The sequence below is a fragment of the Nyctibius grandis genome, chromosome 13 (genome assembly GCF_013368605.1).
Source record: "Nyctibius grandis isolate bNycGra1 chromosome 13, bNycGra1.pri, whole genome shotgun sequence".
NCBI classification, from domain to species: Eukaryota; Metazoa; Chordata; class Aves; order Nyctibiiformes; family Nyctibiidae; genus Nyctibius; species Nyctibius grandis.
In genome coordinates, this window is record NC_090670.1 from 18,104,858 (window position 1) to 18,127,076 (window position 22,219).

General features: G+C 41.8%; 1 protein-coding gene across 1 annotated transcript; it reads left to right on the forward strand.

Annotated features, from left to right (window-relative positions):
* The first annotated feature begins 243 nt into the window (after positions 1-243).
* VSIG1 (V-set and immunoglobulin domain containing 1) lies at positions 244-21,945 on the forward strand. Its single transcript, XM_068412078.1, has 8 exons — positions 244-280; positions 3,624-3,784; positions 9,929-10,036; positions 16,371-16,569; positions 18,199-18,354; positions 19,042-19,161; positions 20,186-20,312; positions 21,762-21,945. Exons 1-8 carry the CDS (start codon positions 244-246, stop codon positions 21,943-21,945), a joined length of 1,092 nt encoding a protein of 363 aa, XP_068268179.1.
* The last annotated feature ends 274 nt before the right edge of the window (positions 21,946-22,219 follow it).

A 22,219-nucleotide genomic window follows, 5' to 3' on the forward strand; every position in this document is an offset into this window, starting at 1 on the left:
TATTAACAAAACCCTCAGTTGCTCAAACCCCACAAAATGGTTTCAACTGAACAGTCACACCACTAGTCGGAGAAAGGCACACATGTGATAAAGGAGGAGAATGAAAAAGCTTATTGACGTGTTGATACACAGCCGATAAGGAAAACAAAAACCCACTTAAAAAAAAGCAGTTGAGTTTTAGTCGAAGTCAGAAGCAGCATCTGGTCTCTTTTCTCTCCCAACGTCAAGAAGATGTTTGCCACGATGCTGAAGACATTTCCAGTTCTAGCCATCCTTACAGGTAAGAATAACAAACTGATCGAAATAGCACTGCAATAAGGGAACTTGTTGAAATAAGAGAGCAGGTGAACTTGACTGCCAAACTAGGAGAACATTCAAGATCTATTTCAGGATGGAATGAAAATCATGGCTGCAATGCTGTGCCATTTTGTGGAAATCGGCAAGCTGACCACAGACTGGTAAGAGTTTTTTGGTCAAGAACAGAATTTTAGCTTTGGTAAATTAATGCTTCGCTCTAAAGCCAGGAAGAAGCAAAGAGCTCTCATGTAGAGCTTTAGGGTCTTTCAAGGGTTTCCAGGTTAGTTTTTGTCACATTTGGCTTTTGTCTCCCCTTGATAATAGCCCTGGAAAATGCTGCCTCGGTCCCACCCCCACCAAAAAATTTTTGGGGATGCTTAACTTTAAGCATGCAAATAATCCTTTGGATTTCCCTCAAGTTAAATGAGGACATAATACTTTGTGGAATCTAGGAATTATATGGTATATTAAAGATTATAAATATTCATGTTTCAAGGACATTTCATTGTGCTAAGCTTTAGTTTTAATATATACAGAAGCAGACATTTTCAGTCTGATGCTCCATGGCGATGAACAGTCTCTGTATCCACTAAAGAAAATGGAATTTAGTTTCCACATTTTCAAGATGGAATTAATCTGGTTTGGATATCAGAGAAATATTTTAAATAGTTGCTCCTGATGTTTCAGTGTTACCTCTCACACACACACATAAACCCCACAGATTTCTGCCTTAGAAATGAAAAGTAATTCAGTGTTAGTACCACTGCTTTCCAAAACAATGTTCTCTAATTTTAAAGTTCTGGATTTAAGACTAGCAGTGTGCCCATGCTGATGGGTGCCACTGACTGGGGGTTTCTGCAGCGGCCAGGAAAAGACCAGCAAACTTGGATTTACTTCATAAGCATTAAAAACTGGATGGGACTTCAGTGAAAGTGGGCAATTCCCAATTAACTGCAATGACTTTGTAGCAGAGAAGCAGTCTTACCATAATATTAATGAGTAGAAGACACGGATCAACTATTTTTAGCAATTTATGGTCCTGTTCACACTAGCTTTTTTCACTGAATTACTTCTTACTCATGCACTTTTTTCCATTTAACCCAAAATGTACGAAATGGGATTATGAGTTTGAAACCGTAAACAGCAAACTAAATGCAAAGCAAAACTCCCATTAACTTCCGTGATGAGGGAACAGGCTCTGCGGGTCCAGTACACTCCATTTGCAGTCAAAACCTCCATCTTACAATTAGTGGTGGCTTTAAACAGCCTCGCTGGACAATGGAAGTTTGATAGGTTTTGGCTTTATATTTTTACTAGAGAGAAGCCTATTTCCACTAAATGTATTTCTTCAAAATACACAGCTTCATGGAAACTAGAATGCTTTGTGGAGTCGTTTCTGCCAAAATTAATTTCTTCTGGAAAAGCCTATAACAGCCAGGCTCTGTGGCACTCCTGACTTCGAAAACAGAATGATAAAGGAAATACGTGGAGCAGATGACTGGAAAATGGATGTTCTCAGTAGAATGACATCGTGTTAATATACTGTAGCTTTAATCCTGCAAAGAGCAGAAAATAAATACATGTAAACCTGGAAGGATTATTGTGGCAAGGAACTACCATCCTCTGGCCAACTCTAATTCTTAAAGCTGAGAACAGTGAACTGAGACATCTAAAATAAAATTACATGGCGCTTATATTAGATCTCAGCAAGGATTAAGCCACTGTGAACTCACAGGATGAGAAGGACTCGCAGCCAGCACTGGGATCCCCTCTTTCCCCAAGGCAGGTTTGACACATTTAGGTCAGTCTCCAGCCATTCCTGTGAGACTGTCTTCACAGATAATGTAAATCTTCCTGCAGTTTAAACCCGCTAGTTCTCATCCTAGCTGCCACCAACACACAAAGTAGATTATTCCCTTCTTCCTTGCAGTGACCTTTTACTATTGAAGCCATCAAACAAGGAAAACAGACACCAAAGAGTTCAGACTCTAGGTTCAGATAGGTTTGCATATTGTAGCAACTGATGAATCTGCAATATTTACATGGTTAAAAATGTCAAAATAGATTATATTTCTCTTTTAAACAATGCTTTCTCTCATAGGGCTGATAACTTGAGCAAAATACTCTTTTGGTATTACTGGAGGTTCTGCTTAAACTCTCAAAAGCAGCACCCTAACATAAGATGCACAGATGTTCCATTGAGAAGAATATTTTGTATGTTTTACACCTCTATCATTCATACATGCAATAAGCCCACGTGAAAATTATTATTGTAACATGAAGTTCTCACCTTGCCTGTTTTGCATAGAAAGCTCCAAGAGGCTTATGTTTTCCATCACATTCAGAAGAAATATATTCTCCATCAGAATCTTTAGACAGCAGCTTTAAAACTGGACTCAGCAATCTAGCAAAACCCTGAAATTCAGGCTTATTTTTCTGACAGCTCTAGCTTTGTTGCTGTATGTCACCAGTGCTAGTAACTTATACGGAGGGCAGAAAGACAAATACTGTACAACGGTGCTTCATTCCTTTCATTAATATGACTGTGTAGCCAAGACTGATCGACACATTGTGGGAAAGGGCTCACAAGTTCTGTTTGCTCCCTTTCTGCTTCGAGCACAACAGAAAGGGTTGATCAAATTATCACAGAATTTCTCACAACCCACATAATAAAAGCAGTTCTAAAAAGCTTGATTTGATGTTTCCAATGTAAAAGCATTGGAAAAGAACAGCTTCTGCATGTAAGCCCTAAGAAACCTGTGGAGAAAGGCTGCTGGGCTCCAGGCTGGGGGAACCCAACAGCATCACTGAGTCCACATCAGGGCATAAGAATGTAAGACGAGAGAACACTGTAGGAGATGGTGATCCATGGTAAAGGAGGTCAGCCATCTGAAGGAATAACTGCAAAACAAGAGGGCGAGAAGGGTGTAAACGAAGCCCAGGCACAGCTGCAAATGAGAGTGAAAGGTGCAGGAGAGCACTGCGAGTGCAGAAGAAAGGTTTGGTTTAGCCACAGGCTCTTAGTGAGAAGACAAGTCTCTGCAGGTGAGAACAAGTACGTTTTTAGGAACTCTGCTTTGTCAGAATATTATTTGTTTTAAGGGCACAGGTATTCTGGGGGATTTATCTGCTTGTTAGCTTTTACCCACTCCCAGCTTGTTATCTTGAAAATTCCCACACAAAGCCCAAGGGAAAGTGAACTGAAAAGGAGAAGGACTAGACACGTCCTACGGGTTTCTTCGATGACGCAGGGAGCAAGGCACTCCCGCATGGCTCCCAGGCTCGGCCCCCGGCTGATCTCTCTTCACCACACTTACTGTCCACAGGCCACGTCAGCAGCATTGTGGTGACCGTCCCTGAGAAGATAGTGAATGTCACTACAGGTGGAAATGCAACCCTCCTCTGTACATACACGAGTTCTGAACCGCTGGGAAACTTCTTCATTCAGTGGAGCTTTTACAGTGCCAAAGAGAGCCAACTTCATACCGTAAGATATTTATTTATTATTAATGTGAAGTTATATTTAAGATATCCTTAAGTCCTCAAAGCATCTTGTTATGTTTGATAGTCTCATCCTCACTACAGACCAGGGAGGCAGGCAATGTTGGTGTTCCCACCCTAAAGACAAGGGACTGGGGTACAATGAAATTTAGGGGCAGATGCACAAAGTTATCTAGGCTTCCAGTTCCTACTGGCATGTCTGAATTCCTTTAGAAACTTATGAGAAGGTACAAAAGGGATTCAGATGCTCAAACGACTTGCTCCAAGTCACACAGGCAGCGTGAAGCAGAGCAAAGACCAGGTGTCCAAAAATCACACAAGCGCTCGAGCCCCGGGACCAGCTCCCTCTTCTCTTGTCTGGCAGATATTTCCTGCCATTGTGAAGGCTGCTTTTCTGGTGAGATGCCCTTGCTTGTGACAACGTGTCCCCCACTTAAGGGTCAAATGAGAGCTCCTTGACTCAGCCGCTGTGTTGCTATTCGGCGGCTCCGTTACAGGAGCGGTGCACAACACCAGGCTAGTGGCATGAAGTGAGCAGCGAGCATTTTGGCCGGACTCTGGAGAAAGTTGTCATAGCAGGAAATCCACCACAGCAAACTTGTGGTGGTATTTCGCGTCACCCCACGGGTGTCGTTGTGGTAGCAGAACAGTTACAGATCAAAGGCAAATGCTCCCTGCCGTTCCTGAGACCCCGAGAGGCAGCAGAGCCAAACAGTATCTCCCCGCCGGGGTATAACGAGGCCGCGTGGTAGGTTGGAGTATCAGCACGGAGGCAGCATCAGGACTGTGGAGGACACCAAGTACTAGACAGCTACGTGCTGTATCTGCTGCCCGAGCCTCTCATATGGCTGTAAGGACCTTGCAGAGCAGCCTGGTCTGCCTGGAAGGAGTCAGGGATGGGGTGTGTAACTTCCTACACATCCTCACACTACTGCCCAGACCTCAAGCTATCCATTAATCTTACTTTTTGGTGGAAAAATTAATCTGTGAATCTCACTCCCAGCATAACATGCAGGGTATGAGTTCCCATCAGCTCAGTCCTGACAGGTGCTGAGCAATCAGCAACACCTTTCTTTATAAGAAGAGATGCTGATTAGAAGTTACTGCATCCTTGAAGATCCCTGTGATTTTTTTTCCATGCCCTAGTGTCCAGCTTGTGCCTGTTAGACAATCAGTTCCTGTGCTCTCCCATTGTTTTTACCCTGTTGCTAACATTTTTTTTTCTAAAAGTTCAATCCTCCTGCCTGGTGTTACTCCTGAGAGCTGATGCAAGGAGATTTTACTTAGAGGAGTGTCACAGTCCACACCGATTATATTCTTGTCATGTTCACCGATTTCCTACTAATATTATGTTAGGAGGTTTGCCATTGCTGATAGAGCTACACCTTCTGTTTGGTTACCAACTACAGCAGAACTAGACTGTCTGTAGTTTGCAGAATGTACAGCATGTAACACATTTGGCATTGAACAGCAATAGCCAGTATGTAAGAAACAGCAATTTAAGGTAAGACAGAGCTGCTCACCCCCCTGCAGTATATCACAGCCACAGATAAAGACTGTACCGGTGCTAAGTACAAACGCTGAGCCCATCCCATGTTCTGACTCGAGCTCAATGCCAGACCAACACCTTGCCTGACTATTGTATGAATAGTTGTTACTCATCACTTACTTTTTTCAAGTCAAAACCATTTTATTAAATGAAGAATTATTCATGAAAGGTGGTAGCTGTAAGTTTCCTGAGTAAGTAGCATATAGTACAATACATTATAATTTCGATCCAGTACGTTACATCATAAATTTTCATCACTTGTTCAGGTGGGAAGTACAGCACTGAGACAGGATCAAGCCTATCTTCTCCAGATTTGGTTAGAGTCTCTCTGTTCTACTTGTGTCAAATTTTCTGTATTTCAAGACTATAAATGCAATACATTTTCTGGTCACAACCAAGAGAAATAAGCAGATTGTAGTTGCAAGTATTTTAGAGGGAGAATCAGACAGTTTCAAGAGATCCAGGAGGAGAAAACCATTTGTAAACTGCGACCAATGAGGAGAAAATACCCCATGAGGATTATAATCATAAAATACTGTGGGTGGTTCAGAACATGCTCGACAAGAACTAACTGATGTGAGGCTACCAAATGTGAGGGGAACCTTACGGATCAATCCCTTCAGCACCCGCTCCCGCTGCAGGCAACGGGAAAGCCGTGCCTATAAGGACTGTAAGGAACACTACTGGGAAAAACTGCATCTGGTTCTCTCCCCGTCTGAAACTAATTTCACGGTAAATTCACTTTCACACCGCAACACGCATGCATTTGTAATGGCTGATTTGCATTTTCATTAAAGAAAGTCGGTTCAATCTGGAAAGGCCACGGGTTAGTGACTAATCCCGTTCTCCTTGAACACCGAGGTACAATTTCCTTCCGCTGCAGCACCAGTCATCCTTGGCTCGAGGGCTCAGCGAGGCTCCGAGCATCCCCTTCGCTCCTCTGAGCCTGCCTGCGTGCCTGGAGGGTGCATGTGTGTGAGGAGCTGCAGGGCTGGGGCACCGCTCTCTTTAAAATGCGTTTAGCAGCCCATTCAGTCCTGTATTACTTGACTGTGTATCCTTTTACCCCAACATGGCAATTCCTTACCATTTTGAACCTATTCACAATAAAATTAAGCGTGTTAATGCAAGCACTGGGAAGAAAGAACTGTGACTGCTTGTGGGAAACAAAGTTTAAGAAATGACACAACACAGCTGAACGTGCAATTGGATTTTCAACCTCCCTCTGAACCCACAGCGATACGAGGTTCCTATTTGTATTTCAGGCTGGTGACTTTTCTGAGTTTCAGAAAGGACTGAGGGCCTGAAAGCATGCATGTTTTTCTCCTCCAAGTTTAAACAAAAAATAATCTCTCTTTCTACAAACCTGGCTTTGCCCCGGTTGCTTGGCACGTAGCTGAAGTTGTGCTTCACATTTTGTTCCAAGCAGGAACTATATGCATGGCGATGGAGGAGATTGCCAGCTTTGGCTTTCATTGTTTAGGTTAAAGAATACTAAAATGCAAGTCAAAAATACATTTAACTTGCTGGTAAGATGACAAAACCGACTGAATTGAAAAGGCTGGCACCATACCTTAATGAAGAACAGTAGCTTGCATTTTAAGTGGGATAAAATGATTTAATTTTATGAGATATTTAGATTCTTCTAAAATGTCAGTAATAAACAAACAAACACTTCCTTATAAATAGCATATATTTTCCTTGAAAAAGTTTGTTGAAAATTCTGTCTCCATTCAAAATTTGCCATTTTTTTCAGCAACTAAGCAGATAACATTTTCAAATTCCATTTTTTTTTTAAAGTTGAAAATTTCTGCCAAATATTTTCAAGACAGGATACTTAGAATTTTTTGAAAAAAAATGCAGCAAATACATCTTATCCCACCTGCTAAAATTTTAAATATTCCTGACATTTTACTAAATGCTAGATGTCTTGATGACCATGTTATTCACATGGGTAGTATGTTCACAATAATAAGATTAAGCAGAAGGAATGTTCTCCACAACAAATATGGGGGGGGGTAAATCTTGATTTTAGTAAATAATGTATATTTACATAATTGAGAATATGGCCCTTCCTCTTTACAGTGGCAGCAAATAATAGAGCAAACTATATAAAGTTAGAATTAATTAAGGCAAATTTATGTCATTAAGGTGCCTTTGGCTTGAAGTATTAATGAATGTGAGCTTTGAATTACTGGATTTTAGGACATAACATATAATGAGCACAGAGGCCACAGGTACCCTTTTTAAAAAGGGTGTCAGTATTTTACACTGCCACTTACGTTACAGGTTCTGCAGTGGTTTGAGATACACAGGCTCAGGTACAGTCCTGTCTGGAGTGAAATCAGTAAGACCAGGATGAGGACTAGTGCCAGGGTTAATTTAATGCCCCAGAGCATTCAGCAACAGACTTTACCTCGCCCCAAGGCGAGGCAGCGCTGTTCACTAGTTCGCAGACCTGCCGCAGATCTGCCGCCCAGCCTGGCTCTGGGAAGCTGGCCGGTGTCTTTGCTGTTTGCTCCAGGGTTCTCACACCCTCTCCCGCACTGCCCACCTCACACAGCGTTGGTGCAGGTGCTCCGCAGTTAAAAGGCACGGCAGTTACACCGGAGAGGGTGAAATACCGCAGGCAGACAGCGTGATGAAAAGGGAGGCAGCCAACGGCGGCAGGGCAGGTGTTTGCGGTGCTGCTTTGAAGGCAGCGCAGCTACACACAGTGTGCGAATACAGATCTTTTACTAATTGGAGCCTAACTCTGCTCTTTTCCTGAGAAGTTTCTCCAGAGGAAGTAATTCCCCTCGTTTGAACTAAACAATGTAAATATCAACTCATGGAAAATAAGACGCCATACATATTTTTAACTTTTTCTTCTTGCCATTTACCCCTTAGCAACATGTCCCTTTAATGGTAAATTTAATTTTTAAATAATAACTCCCAGCCAAGGATCCTGAGAACTTTCCAATACTGAACTATCTCTATTTTACACGTAGACAAACTGAGGCAAACCCTACTTATTCAGCTCACCCAGGGTAACAGAGTATATCACAGCCTGGTTTGTAAGGTGAAGTCTCGACTCCTGCTAAGATCTACATCTGTGCTTCATTTCATGCTCTGAGTCACTCGGCTGGCCTCGGTGCAAAGCACCTAAGTAAATGTTTGAAAGATCGAAGCCTGCTGTTGACTCTGCACAGGCGAGGCTACGGCCTTACAAAGCTAAATTCAACTCCTGAACCTAACCAGGGCCACACCTTGAGCCTCCAGCCCAGGCCACCCACCGTTCAGTAAGGGAAATTAGCAGAGACACTGCGTGGCTACCCATGACACGCTCTGGGCAGAATCCTTGATTGAAATTTTAAATTCACTAGACGCGTAAAGGTCAGGAATGACTGTTACTTGTAAGAGAAAATTACTGATAGACTTCTCATGAAAATATTCTCTAAAAAAAAGGCAAGCTTGAAATATTTGCTAACAGTGACATTGATGCTGCTTTGGTAAAACTACCGATGGGCAGTTGAGAGGGAAAGAGAGTTAGCAGCATGGAACAGCAAGAATATCTTCCCTTTATTTTACATATTGGCTTTCAGCCTGCCAGAGCCCTGTATTCTCATATCTGCACTACCAAGAAAGTAGCACTTAGTGGATAGGGGCAAGGAGAGCTTCACTTACTGCAGACCATACAGAAGAGGAAGATGGCACTGCTCTCTTAGGAGAAGTCTACTCATGTCCTTATACCCAGCCCAAAGCAAGGCACAGGCATGGGCACTGAGCTACCATGTGAGAGCCAGGGGCCAGCCAGCCCTCTAAGTGAGGGGTTCCCATGAAAACTATTGAAAGAACAAACTCCTCCCCATGTAGTATGAGTAGTTCCCGAGACCCCATCACATGCTTTCAGCCACAGACAACCGAAATCGTGTGCTGCAGAGGCTGTCAGTGCTGCAAGGGACACTGGCCTGGGAGCAGAGCAGTGCGTTCCAGCCCACGAGCAAAGATGAGCCTGCGCAAAGCACCTCCTGAAGCAGTACAGGCAAACTTAGAAGTTTGACTTTTAAGACCGAGCAGGCACTTAAAAAGAACAGCTTAACAGAAAGCAGAGGCGACACCTCCAATGCAGAGGAGTGGAGACGCTGTTGTCATGTCATTGCAGTCGGAGTGACTCCCTGGATGTCACTGGGATTACTGGGGACTGCCTGTGGTTATCTCTGGCACTGGGGTGACAGTCTGCAGGAAGGAGATAAAATAAACTGAAACGCTGAAGCAGACAATAGTGAGAACACAAAGGACAGTGGAGACAAGCAGAAAATGGTCAGGTTGTAACGTGTGTTTGGGGCAAACATTAGACTTCAGTCTTAGTTCGCCTAATTTTAGGTGAAACTTAGAAATAAGATTCTGTTGAATCTCACTGCTGACAAGGCTTGAGACATCTTCTGCTAAATCCGCTGAACACGAGGCACCCTGCTCTTGTGAACAGCACTGATGGTATTGATGGGGAGCTGTGTGTGCAGAGAAGAGGCTCTTTGATTTTGGGGGAACATTTAAAGTCTCATTTAACTCTCAGATCAGCACGTTTTTACTCAAATACAGCGTTCCCCGTGTCACGGTATTCTGAGTATGGATGAAAAGTCAGTCAGTCATTGTCAAAAGATGGTGTATGTGACAGATGCACGGGGAAGATGTAGCTGGAGATACAAGGTAAGAAAAAAATCCCCACAATCGTAAGTGAAAAAAAGAGCTAAATAGCTTCTACTAGGTTTATGCTACTGTGAGACTTATACTCCTGTAATGGATTAAAATCTTAAAACCAGCACAAAACTGAGATAAGCTGAATCAGATGCATCATTCAGAATTTTTATCTCACCCTATTTTTTATTGCATTTTTCTCTATTAAAATTATTTTGGATGTAGCTGTTGTTTTTTCCCACAGCTATTCTAGGTGGCTGAACTAGAACCTTCAGGAATACTCTACCCAAAGGGTATCTGAAGGGCATATCCACACACCAGGAGCCTCTGGGCTGAATGGGAGCAAGTCTGGATAGCCCAAATTTGGGGCTACATATTTACATAGCAAAAAAAAAAAATCCTGGATCTCCTTTCTAGAATATAACAACATTTTGAGATGCAATGGGTAGCGAGAGACACGAAGCTGCCTGCTGAACTGGCTTCCTCTCAGCTGTCAGCTCAATGTCCCAGCCATAATCCATTGCAAACTCTCCTTGACTGCAGTGGGATTCCTGTCTCACCAGGAAGAACAGGGTACAACCCAATGTAAATTGAGGTCTAATAACAACTGCTGAAGAGCAGTTAAAACCAAATGCACTGAGAAAACATGTTTGTGCTTGATGCACTGCAGAAATTATTCACTAATAGTTCAGCCACAAGAATGATACTGTGAGAACATGAAAGAGCTGCTCCTCAGAAGCATTTTTCTCCAGTTAAAGCTGCTGAATGATTAATCCTTTAAAGGCTTCTGACTCCATCCCTTTCTTCTTCTACCAATGCGCAACTGTGACAAGATGCTTCTAGTCATTATTAACATCCTCAATTACCCATGCAAAGATCCCAGAAATGCAGGATGTAATATCCCTGCTACAGTCTGGCAGATCAGAGTTTTGACAAAAAATGTGTGAAAAGAAGCTGTGGATGAAAAAAAGGCATTTGGGGCCAGACTCAGTCACATGACACACGTCAAAGAAACCAATGCAGGCATGAGCATTGGCATTCTTATCTAGCCGAGTTCAGAATCCGAGCCTCGGGCTTTAATTAGCACTTTGAGTGTGTGGCATTTGTTCTCTAATTAGATGGTAAGATGCTTAAGGGAGTGATGAACGCTTTTTTCCCTTGTTGTTATTTTATAAATTCTCTCTGTACCCAGAATTCAAAAAAAGATCATGATCTCAAACCAGTAAAGTCATTAATATCCTCCTTTACATTTATCAGTGAGAGACTTTAACGGTTCTTCTTCTAGTAGCTTGAGAAAATGTCAAACAGAAAATGATGAACCAACCCAGTGACAGTGCCCTCTGAACGCCTGAGCTGTACAGCTCTCCAGGGAAAGACACTGAATCAGATGCTGAATACACCAGCCTAGAAAAACATCATCGAACAGGATGCTATAGCTTTGCATCTGCTGGGGGGGGGACAGTGAGAAGGGGCTGGGGGAGGGAAGACAGGTACTGGAAGAGAAGCCATGTCCTGAAACTTCCCCCCAGTCAGGAAATTAAGACTACTGTGGAGATTAAGTGGGACATCTTGTAACACATCTTCAAGTACGTCTCATCTTCCAGTTCTGATATCCAGACATACTAGGCATGTACAGAAATGTGCTGCAATGACACCAGGAGATGGAGGGGGGGAGGAATATTGACCTGGAGATTATGAATGAGTCCATCCAAAGGCATTTGAAAGACACATATTTATGCAAAACCTAGTATGTATTTGTCCTGCCCCAAGAAGAAAGGAAGCAGAGGGAGGTATGTTTCTTCTAATTTACTGCCTGCTTTTTCACACACCACCTCCACCCACTAAGGAAGATCTTTCTATAGCAGTTGTATAAAGAAAACCTGTAGGTGGGTTCCTCACTCTCTGCCAAACATCTGGCAGCCTTTGAAAAGCCTCAACTCAGCATCAGCTTTGCCAACTGCTTCCTCTGTAGGTGAATACTTTCCTCCCCATCACACTAGAAGAGGAGCAGCCTTACCACAAGTCAGGCTAAAGAAGAAAAGGACATGTGATTTCATATACCAGATCCTTTAGAACTGGGGGCACACATAATCTTGTCTCCAGCACCTGGAGTGCATTGAAATCACCAAGATTTTCTTCCAAATGAGTATGATCATTCCCAATTCCCTGTTGTGTTTGTAACCCAGCTCCCCCAAGCAGGTACACAAATAACTGACTCAACTGCCTTGAAAGTCTATGAGTCCAAATCCTTTTCTTGGTTGCAGCAGAAACTGTGACTGTGGAAATGCAGAGTAATTATACCACTGCCTTGGAAAGGTGCGAAGGATGGCTGCTGACACGAGCTTCAGGCACTGCCTGGCCCACAGGTTGAATAACCAACCAAACCGCAATCCTTTCTAAGGCCAGGGAGATGTTTTCTGGGCAACTTAGCTGCTTTGCAGAAACTGTTTTTTCGGATTGTGGAGTTACTAGGGACAACAATTTTAGGAGTGATAATCTTCGCTCTTTTTTTCTGTCAGTTGTGTGATTAGTCATCCCAGGCAGCTGCTCCCATGAAATGTGAAAAGGCACCATTATACAAAAATTTGCATGAGCAAACTAGCTGGTAATGAGAAGCAGCGACCATTACTGCATCCTCAATATTGTTGTTATGCTGGTAAATCATCGACTTCACTAGAGCTGCTCATGATTTGCTTGAGGACATAAAAAGCTTGTTTTTTCAAGAGAAGCACAGCAGATTTCTTTCATATTTTTTTACATTCAAGATGTTGCACTTTAAATATATTTATCACATCAAATTAAAAAGGCTTCCAGGAAAAGCCTAAATTTACAGTTTTCCCATACAGACATTTTAGGGACATTTTAGGTAAAATGGAAAGAAATGTCAATGAGATGTGTGTCTGTAGGAGGGAACATTAGCTGTCAGTTGCCCCAAAATAAAGTCTTCTATATTTTCAACAGAAAACAAGTTTTTGACTTTTGAAATGGAATAGAAATATTTTTGCAAAGATTTTCATTTCAGCTTTTAGAAAGGCACAAATGTGAGTTTTTCAAGGACAGCAAAAAAACATTTAAAATACCCATTTTGAGGGCATTGTTTAAAATGGGCTATGAATTCACAGCCAATTAACCGAAACACGTTCCTCTTAAATGAAATGTCCTGTGTACACAATCCAGTCGTACCTCTGGGACAAGATATACACTCAGTAATTAATCACAACATTACTCAGCCTTTTTGATGTTTACCACCTTCCTTCAGGCAATAAGCACCATACAGGAGCAGAAGAGAGAACAGGCAGGAGCCTGCAGAGGAACTGAACGCATTTCCTTAAGATGTTCCAGTGCCTTTATGTTCATAGTTGAAAAAAACCAACCCAGAAAGATTCTGTTTAAATCCATGAAGAAAAGAAATATTCTCTGCTGTGTTGACACCTGCCTCAGATTTAATGGTGTACACAAAATATTTTCTCTGCATGCATTCAGAAAGGGAGAGAGAACATGGGGGATTATTTTCCCAGTGTATTGTATGAGGGCTTAGCTACGTAATTCACCCTGACTGCAGATCAAATATACCCAGGAGCGCTTGCTCCTCTATAACGTTCACTGGCATGCCCTGACTGCATTTAAGACTCATCATAGTTGCCAGTCCTCTTTCCTAGGAACATGTGCTATAGCTAAGCTGGCACTCAGTGGGTAGCTTCCGCTGCTGTTCACTCTCCCATAAATCCCAGATCCCTCAGAGGTAGACTGAATAGAATTCAGCCCCTTCTTGCAGTAATCACGTCTTTTAGTAGGATGTAATGGGCCTGCCTCTCCTCTCGTGCTGCTGCAAGTCACGCATTACTTCATTTAAGTCATTGTACAACTTAATTTCACATTAGTGTGAAGAGCTGATGGAAGCTTTTTCCTACCCCGCTCAAACAGATGCAACTGATTGAGAGGAGATGCAAATCCAGCCCATCACTGCTGAGATCTGTATAGGAACGCCAGCTTAAGAGCAGCCTGAAGTCAGAAGTCACAGTTCTTGTAACTTCGGACTCTTGCAAGCAACAGTGTATAACACTCTGTTGTTGCTTATACTCGGATAAATGCAGAATGAGACAAGTGTGGCCAGTGTGGTTTTGTAATTACAGGTAGATCATTTTTTTAATGAGAAATTTGCTTAAACCAAACTCCCTATTTTGAACACTCTCCTTCCTTGGGGAATACGAGGGTGTGCAGCCAGACTCTAGTTTTGCAATAGAAGTCCATCTCTAGACATTTGCAAAGCATTAAAATAATTTTTTAAACTGATGGCATCGCACGCAAACAGTGGAAACTGGAGAGTCTACCCAGCTGCTCAGCAGACTGGCTGACCCAGCCTGCCGCTGTGCTCACACCGGACCTCTTACGCTTCCTCACTGCAGCACCAATTTTCCACGTGTTGGCCATGCAGTAGTGTAGCGCTGGTATTCAGAGCCCTGCATCAATTGTACCTGGTGTTTGTAATCCTGGGGCAGGGAAAGATAAAGCCTGGCTGGGGAGTAGGCAAAATTGCACTTGAGAGGGGGCCGAGCTGCAGTACCGGAGCTGCTGGTGCTGTGCAGGCTGGGTTCTGACCTTCATTTCAAAGCCTTATCATTGCACAAACCAGCTGAGCTCTGGCCGTTTTGGGGTGTAGCTTGCCTTAAGCTAATAAAGGCTTTCAGATAACATTGCTTAAAGACTTCAGTCAACACCATATCAGGGTGGATAAATAGAATTAAGAATAAATATGCTTAATTCAAAATGCAATCAGATGATCTGCAAAGTAAAGCAAATTATACTTCTTGCCTGGGGATCTGGAGGGTCCCTAAAGACAGGGAACTTTGACCAAAAGGAAATTTTGATACTAGCCAAGTGTGAGTGGCATTTCACAGGACTCTGTGGAGCTTTTCCCTACAAGCATTTTCCCATTCAAAAACATGTTGTCAGTCCAACTTCAATAAATACATTTACACTGCTGATTCTGGAATACTGTCAGTAGGTACGATGTTAGATCTGTTTGGGTCCCAGCCTGTAACTCTATATGGTTACCTCTCACCAGTTTAAAAAAATGACTGAGTATGCTGGAACTGTTCACTTTGCCTAGGCAATAGACACTGGGGAACATACTGCCTATCCCAAATACTATCACTTTGACACAACACTATCATTAACATCTGAGAAAAATAATTAACGTTCCCTAGTTTTCCACATAAGCTTTGTTCTTTCAGAGCTTGGTTTCACAGCAGAGCTAGACTGGACAGAGTGTGTGTACTCCTTGAGAACAGTTATGTTTACCCCAGAGCAGATAAGATACTGCAGCTCCTAAGCAGACTCAAGGCCCAAGTCTCAGACTACCAACCAGGCTCCACAATGAACACAATTCTACCTCTCTTGTCAGTCAACAGACAACAGGTTTGGGCTTATAAGCTTATGAGGCCAATTCTGCTCCCACAGTGATGTTAAGTACAATTGATACTACTGAAGTCAGTGAAATCAGTCAATGTTAAATAGCAAATTTTTATCTGGGAAGAAATGTTGCATTCCTTAGAGACATTTGCTATGTTTATAACTCTGCAAAACTTTTTTTTACTGTTAAGCAAAAGGGGAACTTCATGATCCCAAATAGGTGCCCCTCCAAGCACCGAGGCCAACAGGTATTCTTGACTTCCACCTACGGTATAAACCCAAAAACCCAAGATAGCCCATGACACTGGCTCTGACCCTGATTACACAAACAAGGAGAACAGCATGGTTGCTCTAATTGCATGTGTGATGATTCTGATGGTGTTCTCATACTGCATTTTTATTGCTGGCAAACTTACTGCCAACAGATCAGGCGCCTTGTTTGCTTACACCTATGTCTTGTGGATTCATTTCAGTTCTCTATTCGCTAGTTTCTGTATTTGGAAAGCTCTGCAGCCATACACATTTTGCAATGACAGGTCCATTCTTGTCACAGTCTTCTACTGAGACGCTTATTAATAATATCACAAGCTATCAGTGCTTCAATTGTGCACGACAGCATTTTTTCACAGAATTGTCATATGACGGTCAACGGTCTCACCTTTGTTTTCGCAAACGCATCAGTCTGTGACTGGAGTATCCATAAAGAACTAGTGTCCATTTACACAACTAAAAAAATCTCATTTCTGAAAAGTTTGTCTTTTAAGAACTGCTAGAAATATATATTCAAATGTACCATGTGTTCATCTCTGCTTTCTTGGGAGAGGGGGCAAGAAAGGGGGCTTGATCAGAAATCACTATATTCCAATTATGAGTACCAAACAAAGTGGGAGGAAGATCTCTCGTTATTAAACTAACAATTGATTCTTTATCACAGATCTATTATTATTCAGGAGGCCAGTCTGGCTCCTATGGAGAGTTTAAGAATAGGATAACAGCTGCAACAGGTCCAGGGAATGCCTCAATAACAATCTCCAACATGCAGCCCTCAGACACAGGCTCCTACACCTGTGAAGTTTTCAGCCCACAGGGTGATGCTGGACAGAGTCAGAAATCTGTGATTGTCAACGTGCTGGGTAAGCGCCTTTCCTCTCTATTGCTGTATTGTAGTTTTCTTCCCATATTATGAAACACTGAATTCATGGCTCAAAATACGTAGGACCAGAGGGAAAAACAGAACTGTGATAAACAAGGCCCATGATGCAGAGAAAGGGCTCACTGACGCACTGACGCAGATTTTTCCCAGGGCTTTGGAGGCAGGCAGAGCCTGGGGTGCCCTCTAGCTTCCAGCCAAAGCAGACCTGGTACCACTCCGCACCTACCCTTGCTTGACCTACAGTAAAATCTCCTTCTCCCACGAGTGGCCTTCAGATTCACTTTGTGCTCTCAAAAAGCTACCTAATATAAGCAGGTAAGTGGATAGCTGGAATTACCCAACTTCATGACATTTTTCATGTAGGAAAACAAAGTGATATTAGCTTTGAATAAAATAAAAAGCCCTTTCAGCCGGAAGTGACAACTTCTCTCTGAAGCCATTACATTCAGCCCCAGCAAAGACCAAAGTTCTACTAATTTTAACTATTGTTGGTCATGGTGACTTGTGTAAATCTAGGGAGAGGCAGCAGTACAGCCCAAGGATTCTGGCTTACCCCCATTCCCAGAAACTCTAGAAACTTAGTATGTGTTGGATGGAAATAGTACAAAGTCTGTTTTGGATGGAAGAAAGCAACAGTTCAACCACAAACAGGCAGGACAGAAAGGATGAAAAGCAGTGGAATGAGATATTTTACTCCCTAATAAGACTGAAGTTTGTACTAACCCCATCTAATCATTGCTTTTATATTGAGAATCCATACCTGGTCAGAGTGACAAATCAAAGTCATACGAGAATGTGATTCCAACATCATTTGCCTATCTGCCAGGAATAAGAAAAAGACATATGTAAACTCAACCCCTGAAAAATCAAAGTACTACTGTTAATTCTCATCTAAAATTCCCCAAAAAAATAGTAAATCTTGGAGGAGATGAGTAAGAGATTGTACTTTTCACATGAAAACCAAGAAAGTTTGTTCATCTATGCACACAAAATTGGGCTGTGTTCATTGCTGGTATAGTTCCGCTGACAGTAATCTAAAGAACCACAACAGCATATCTATAGGTAGGAAATGAAAAATAATAGGTGTCAGTGAAGACAGAATCTTCTCCTGTGTGCAAAGTGAGGAAACGCTCTCAAAACAGACATATTTTTTCACAGAACTGTAGTTAATTTATTTCCTCCACAACTGCAATATACTGAAGAATCAGGCCTTGACCCTCTCCCTGTATATGGAAAAGCTCCTGCCGTGTCCCTAAAGAAAATGAGGCTGCTATGTGGCAGAATGGTGTATGATAAATAGTGCTTGGTCCATATAATTAAGGTAATTGATAGTCTTCATCTCAACACCTCCATAATAATATTTAGTACGCAAATGGAAGAAAGGTAATAAAAATGTATCCTAGGCCATGTACATATATTTAATAATACTCAAATCTTTATGGGAGAGCTTTTGGTCAGATCCATAAACAAGACTCTGCTCTTGGATGGAAATCTGTATATGGGGTTCAGTTCTTTACTTAGAGCAGCACAGCACCAGAACTGAGGTGGCTGCATGCAGCCTCGGGTATGTACTCATGATGTGTCTGTTCTCTTCATTGTTATTTTACAGTCAAACCATCAAAACCTTTCTGCAAAATAGAAGGAACGCCTGAAAAAGGCCATCTAATCTACCTCTTATGCAAATGTGAAGAAGGATTGCCTCTCCCTACCTACCGCTGGTACAAAGTAGATGAGAATACCCTCAAGCCTGTGACTGAACAACTTAGTACGTAACTACAGGACTACCATACCGTGTTCAAGATCTGGAATTCCCTAGTACCAGCCATTTCAAACACTGTGTATCACGTAGGGTAGTCAAAACTTCTCCTCCTCTTCCGATGGTCAATGTCACCAAATCGTATTTTTACTTATTCAAATTGACTGACAGCTGTCACAAACACAGGATTTTTTCTATTTGTTTTAATAAAAAATGTGTGGCATGTTAAAGTCATGCCTATGACATTACTTTAAATTGTTAAAATGGGAGAAATGTTTATGCCTTTACATCTCCTTCCCTCGGAATTTTGAGTGAACTTATACTCAGAATAAGTTAAGTCAATTTGTCATTCAGGTGCTAAGACTTCCGTCCTGAAAATCTCTAGTACCTGTTACATTTTCATTTGTGAAGTTACACTGACAGCAGTATCACCGCAGGTAAAACATCAGACTGACTGATTTGCAGAGTAGGGGCCTGCTTCTCACGTTCTAATACACTCCTGCAGAATCCACTGTAGTAATTCTCAAGGAAGGTAAATGGCTTTTACTTAAAGACTATAAAAAACCCAAAATGAATGAATAATTGGAGAACCCTGTTTCTAATCTCTTTATAGCTCTCACTATTACCAACTAAAGAAAACTGTTTGCCTCTACAGTATACAAAGGGTGATCTGTACCTGCTCTCTGTTTGTCACAGATCCAAAAACTGGCATTCTTTACATTGGCAATCTCACCACCTTTGAAACTGGGTATTACCGGTGCGTAGCCAGCAACGTCCTGGGGAACAGCACCTGTGAGCTTGACCTAACTGCAAACCGTAAGTTTAATCCACTAAAGTAATCACATATTTGATGTATGACATGCAAAGCTTGCAGGAAAATGCTCTAACAACTTTAAAACATATATTTTTTTTCAAGTAAGAACAGAATGGGCATTGGAGAGCTCTGGAGTTTTCATCCAGGCATGCCCAGAATTTACACTGACCTAGACAACTCATTTGACATCTCCAGCTTCATTTCCCACTGGGAGCAGGAGTTGACAGAGCTCGGCTCTGTCTGCCGAGCCTTTACTGAGAACCGACAAACATGGAGGTTAGAGCAATTTGTCCAGCTAAGAGTCCCACTGAGGTCCCACTGAGGACAACCATCACTGAAATGTGGTAGTACAAGGACTGGGGCACTGCAGATGTGATCACTAGCTAAAAATACTGCAGTCATGGAAAACTACCTTATCCTGACTGCCCTCAAGCAGTGGTCAACTACATCTGCATGCACATTTTTCATGTAACCAGTAACATTTAACAAGAGCCAAGCATACATTGTACAACCAGCCACGAAGGATGTCCCTGAAACAGTCACTGAATTACTCAGTGGTCTAATAAAATGAAAATCGCAGGTCAGAGCTACAAGCTGTACTGAAGTGGAAATAGAAGGTTTGGGGGGCTCACAAATTATCAGAGCACACATTTTACATCTCAGCTGAAAGGCAGAGGTAAAGGCAATCTGAATTTCAGAATCTGTTTGTAAGGACTGAAGAGCAAATGCTTTCAACCCTTGCCAGTGTTAAGAGCCTTATGACTCCCTTATCCAGGCATAAGCACGGGGTTTGTTGGGGTAGGGAGCTAACCAACAAGAAAGGAGGCAGCAAAGGTCATAAAAGCACAGTTCTCTATTTCCTAGACAATCTTTGGCCTCCCTCCTGGAAATATAGCTGTCAGTCAGTTTTTTAGTTCTTTGAATCCAATGCCTTCTTTCTGTTAAAGGCGTCTCCGCTAAACTTCCATGAGATTTTCCTATAATAATACTTTTTAAAAAGTCAAGTAATCTTTTTTTTCTTTCCAGATTCAGACAGTGGTGTTGTTGCTGGAGCATTAATTGGAGCAATTCTGGCAGCTGCTCTCATTTGCGTTATCGTCTGGGTCTTAACCAAGAAGGCAAAGAATAAGAAGTCATCAAGTAATGAGATGCAGTAAGAGTTTCTGTTTGCTTCATTTTAAGACAATTATTTCTGTAAAGAACTGCTGATAAGCCAGAACTAAAGTAAAATGTAATTACTCTAAACATTTTTTGAAAGGTACATAATACACGTTTTGAGAAAACTTCCAGAGTGAGAATATTTGCTTTTGTGTGACTTTTAAGCTGTTGCTCTTGTAACAGAAGTTGCCATTACCCTCTTCCCTATGTTTACAGGCAGCTACCGCTTAGCAGTATCTAAAATAGTAAAGCAAATGGTTTTTAAACAACACAATCTAAAAGCAGCAAGTTGGAAAAACAGTTTTTAATATTTAACAGTTAATGGTGACTGTTAATGGCAGGTGGGGGAAGTAAAAAAAGGAATAGCAGCTAAGGGTTGCCTCAGCAAATTTACTGGGATTGTATGTTACTGGATTTAAATAACAGTGCTAGCTCCGTTCAGTGCTATTTGAAATTACAAGACACATGCTTGGGATACTCTAAGGCATCTCAAATGGCAGGAGACACAAGGTTTAGGCAACAGAATGGAGCCCAGAATGTCCATTTTGATCCTGCTCTGGAAATGTCTCTTCCGCTGTGCTTTGGTTGCGCATTTTTCCCTTAAATTGCCAAATCTTCTGAATAGGGATAATCTCATATCCTATGCAGACTGTATTTAGCCCCATGATGTTAAATGCTAAATGAATACATGCAGCTGAGGCCAGAAAAAAATGTCATCTGGACACTTCCCTGTAGCACAGGTTCTAAGACTTCCTGATACGGAATTCTGCTAACCCAGACCAGTGGCCAGTCACTCATGCACCTGATTTCTGCTTTCAATTGATGTAGCATTAACATCTAATATTGTGCTTGGGTCCTAATAAATCTTACTACATTGAATCAACCCACTAGCATCTGACATTCTTTACATGTGAAAGTGCTTAAATATTGGGAGTTGGTTTATTATTGTTTTGCTAAGATAAATGGAATTCATATCTGTTACTAAAAAGATTTTTCTAGATTTCAGCCTTTTCATAGCTCTTTTCTGACCACACTCAATATTTTTAATGCACTTGAATGGGACACCAGATCTGCATGGAATTTCTCAGAAAGCTCACACCAAGCAGTGTGTTTTGCTACCCCTTCTCAGACGCTGTTCACCAGCACTCAGTTTCCCCTTCTGCTTTCCTGGCCTAGCATTTAAACATACTAAAATCCATTTTCTTCTAACAGGATCACTTAAACCAGTGATACAGATCAGTCTTACTATCTAACACTCTGACCCTCTTTCTGTCTTAGCAGCAGTGATGTTGTAGCCTTTTCAGGTGCACTTGGAACAGAGTCATAATAATAAGGGGGTTACTGTTTAGAAAACAAAACTACAAAGACTCATTCTTTTGAAAGACTCTAGTGTAGATGGGATTGCAACATGTGAAACCACAATCCTCATCCTGTCTTCCTGCAGAGAAATGGCTCAGAAACAATCCAATGCAGAGTATGTTCAGGTACCTAATGAAGAAAACATTCCTGCGGCCACAGTTCCATCAAGCAATGCGACAAATGAATATCCTAGTGTTGATGAAACAGCAGCCTCTGGAATACCTGAAAATGACGAAAAGCAAGAAGTGGAAAAAGAAGAAACAGCCTAGAGTTTTAACACAGTTTTCCTTGTCAGCTTTGGACCCCTTTATACAAAAATTGTTGTCATTGAATTAACAGAGAAGCATGACTAAAACTTAAACGGGCATTTGTATTGTGAACCACTGGGCTGGAGACTGAAAAGGGTCTGATACACATGCACTTCGTGAATAGCAGAAGATTTGGCCTTTAAAGTTAACCAAATTTCATTTATTATCTCGTTATAATTATACATAAAAAGACTATCATCCACATTGATCCAACCTATTTTGCAAAACTAATTAG

Bases quoted from the DNA above. Each gene is read 5' to 3' on its own strand.
- VSIG1 (XM_068412078.1), top strand. From the start codon at position 244: ATGCTGAAGACATTTCCAGTTCTAGCCATCCTTACAG. The intron at 3,785-9,928 runs GTAAGATATTTA...ACTCAAATACAG, and splicing joins AAGAGAGCCAACTTCATACC to CGTTCCCCGTGTCACGGTAT. The intron at 18,355-19,041 runs GTACGTAACTAC...TGTTTGTCACAG, and splicing joins GCCTGTGACTGAACAACTTA to ATCCAAAAACTGGCATTCTT.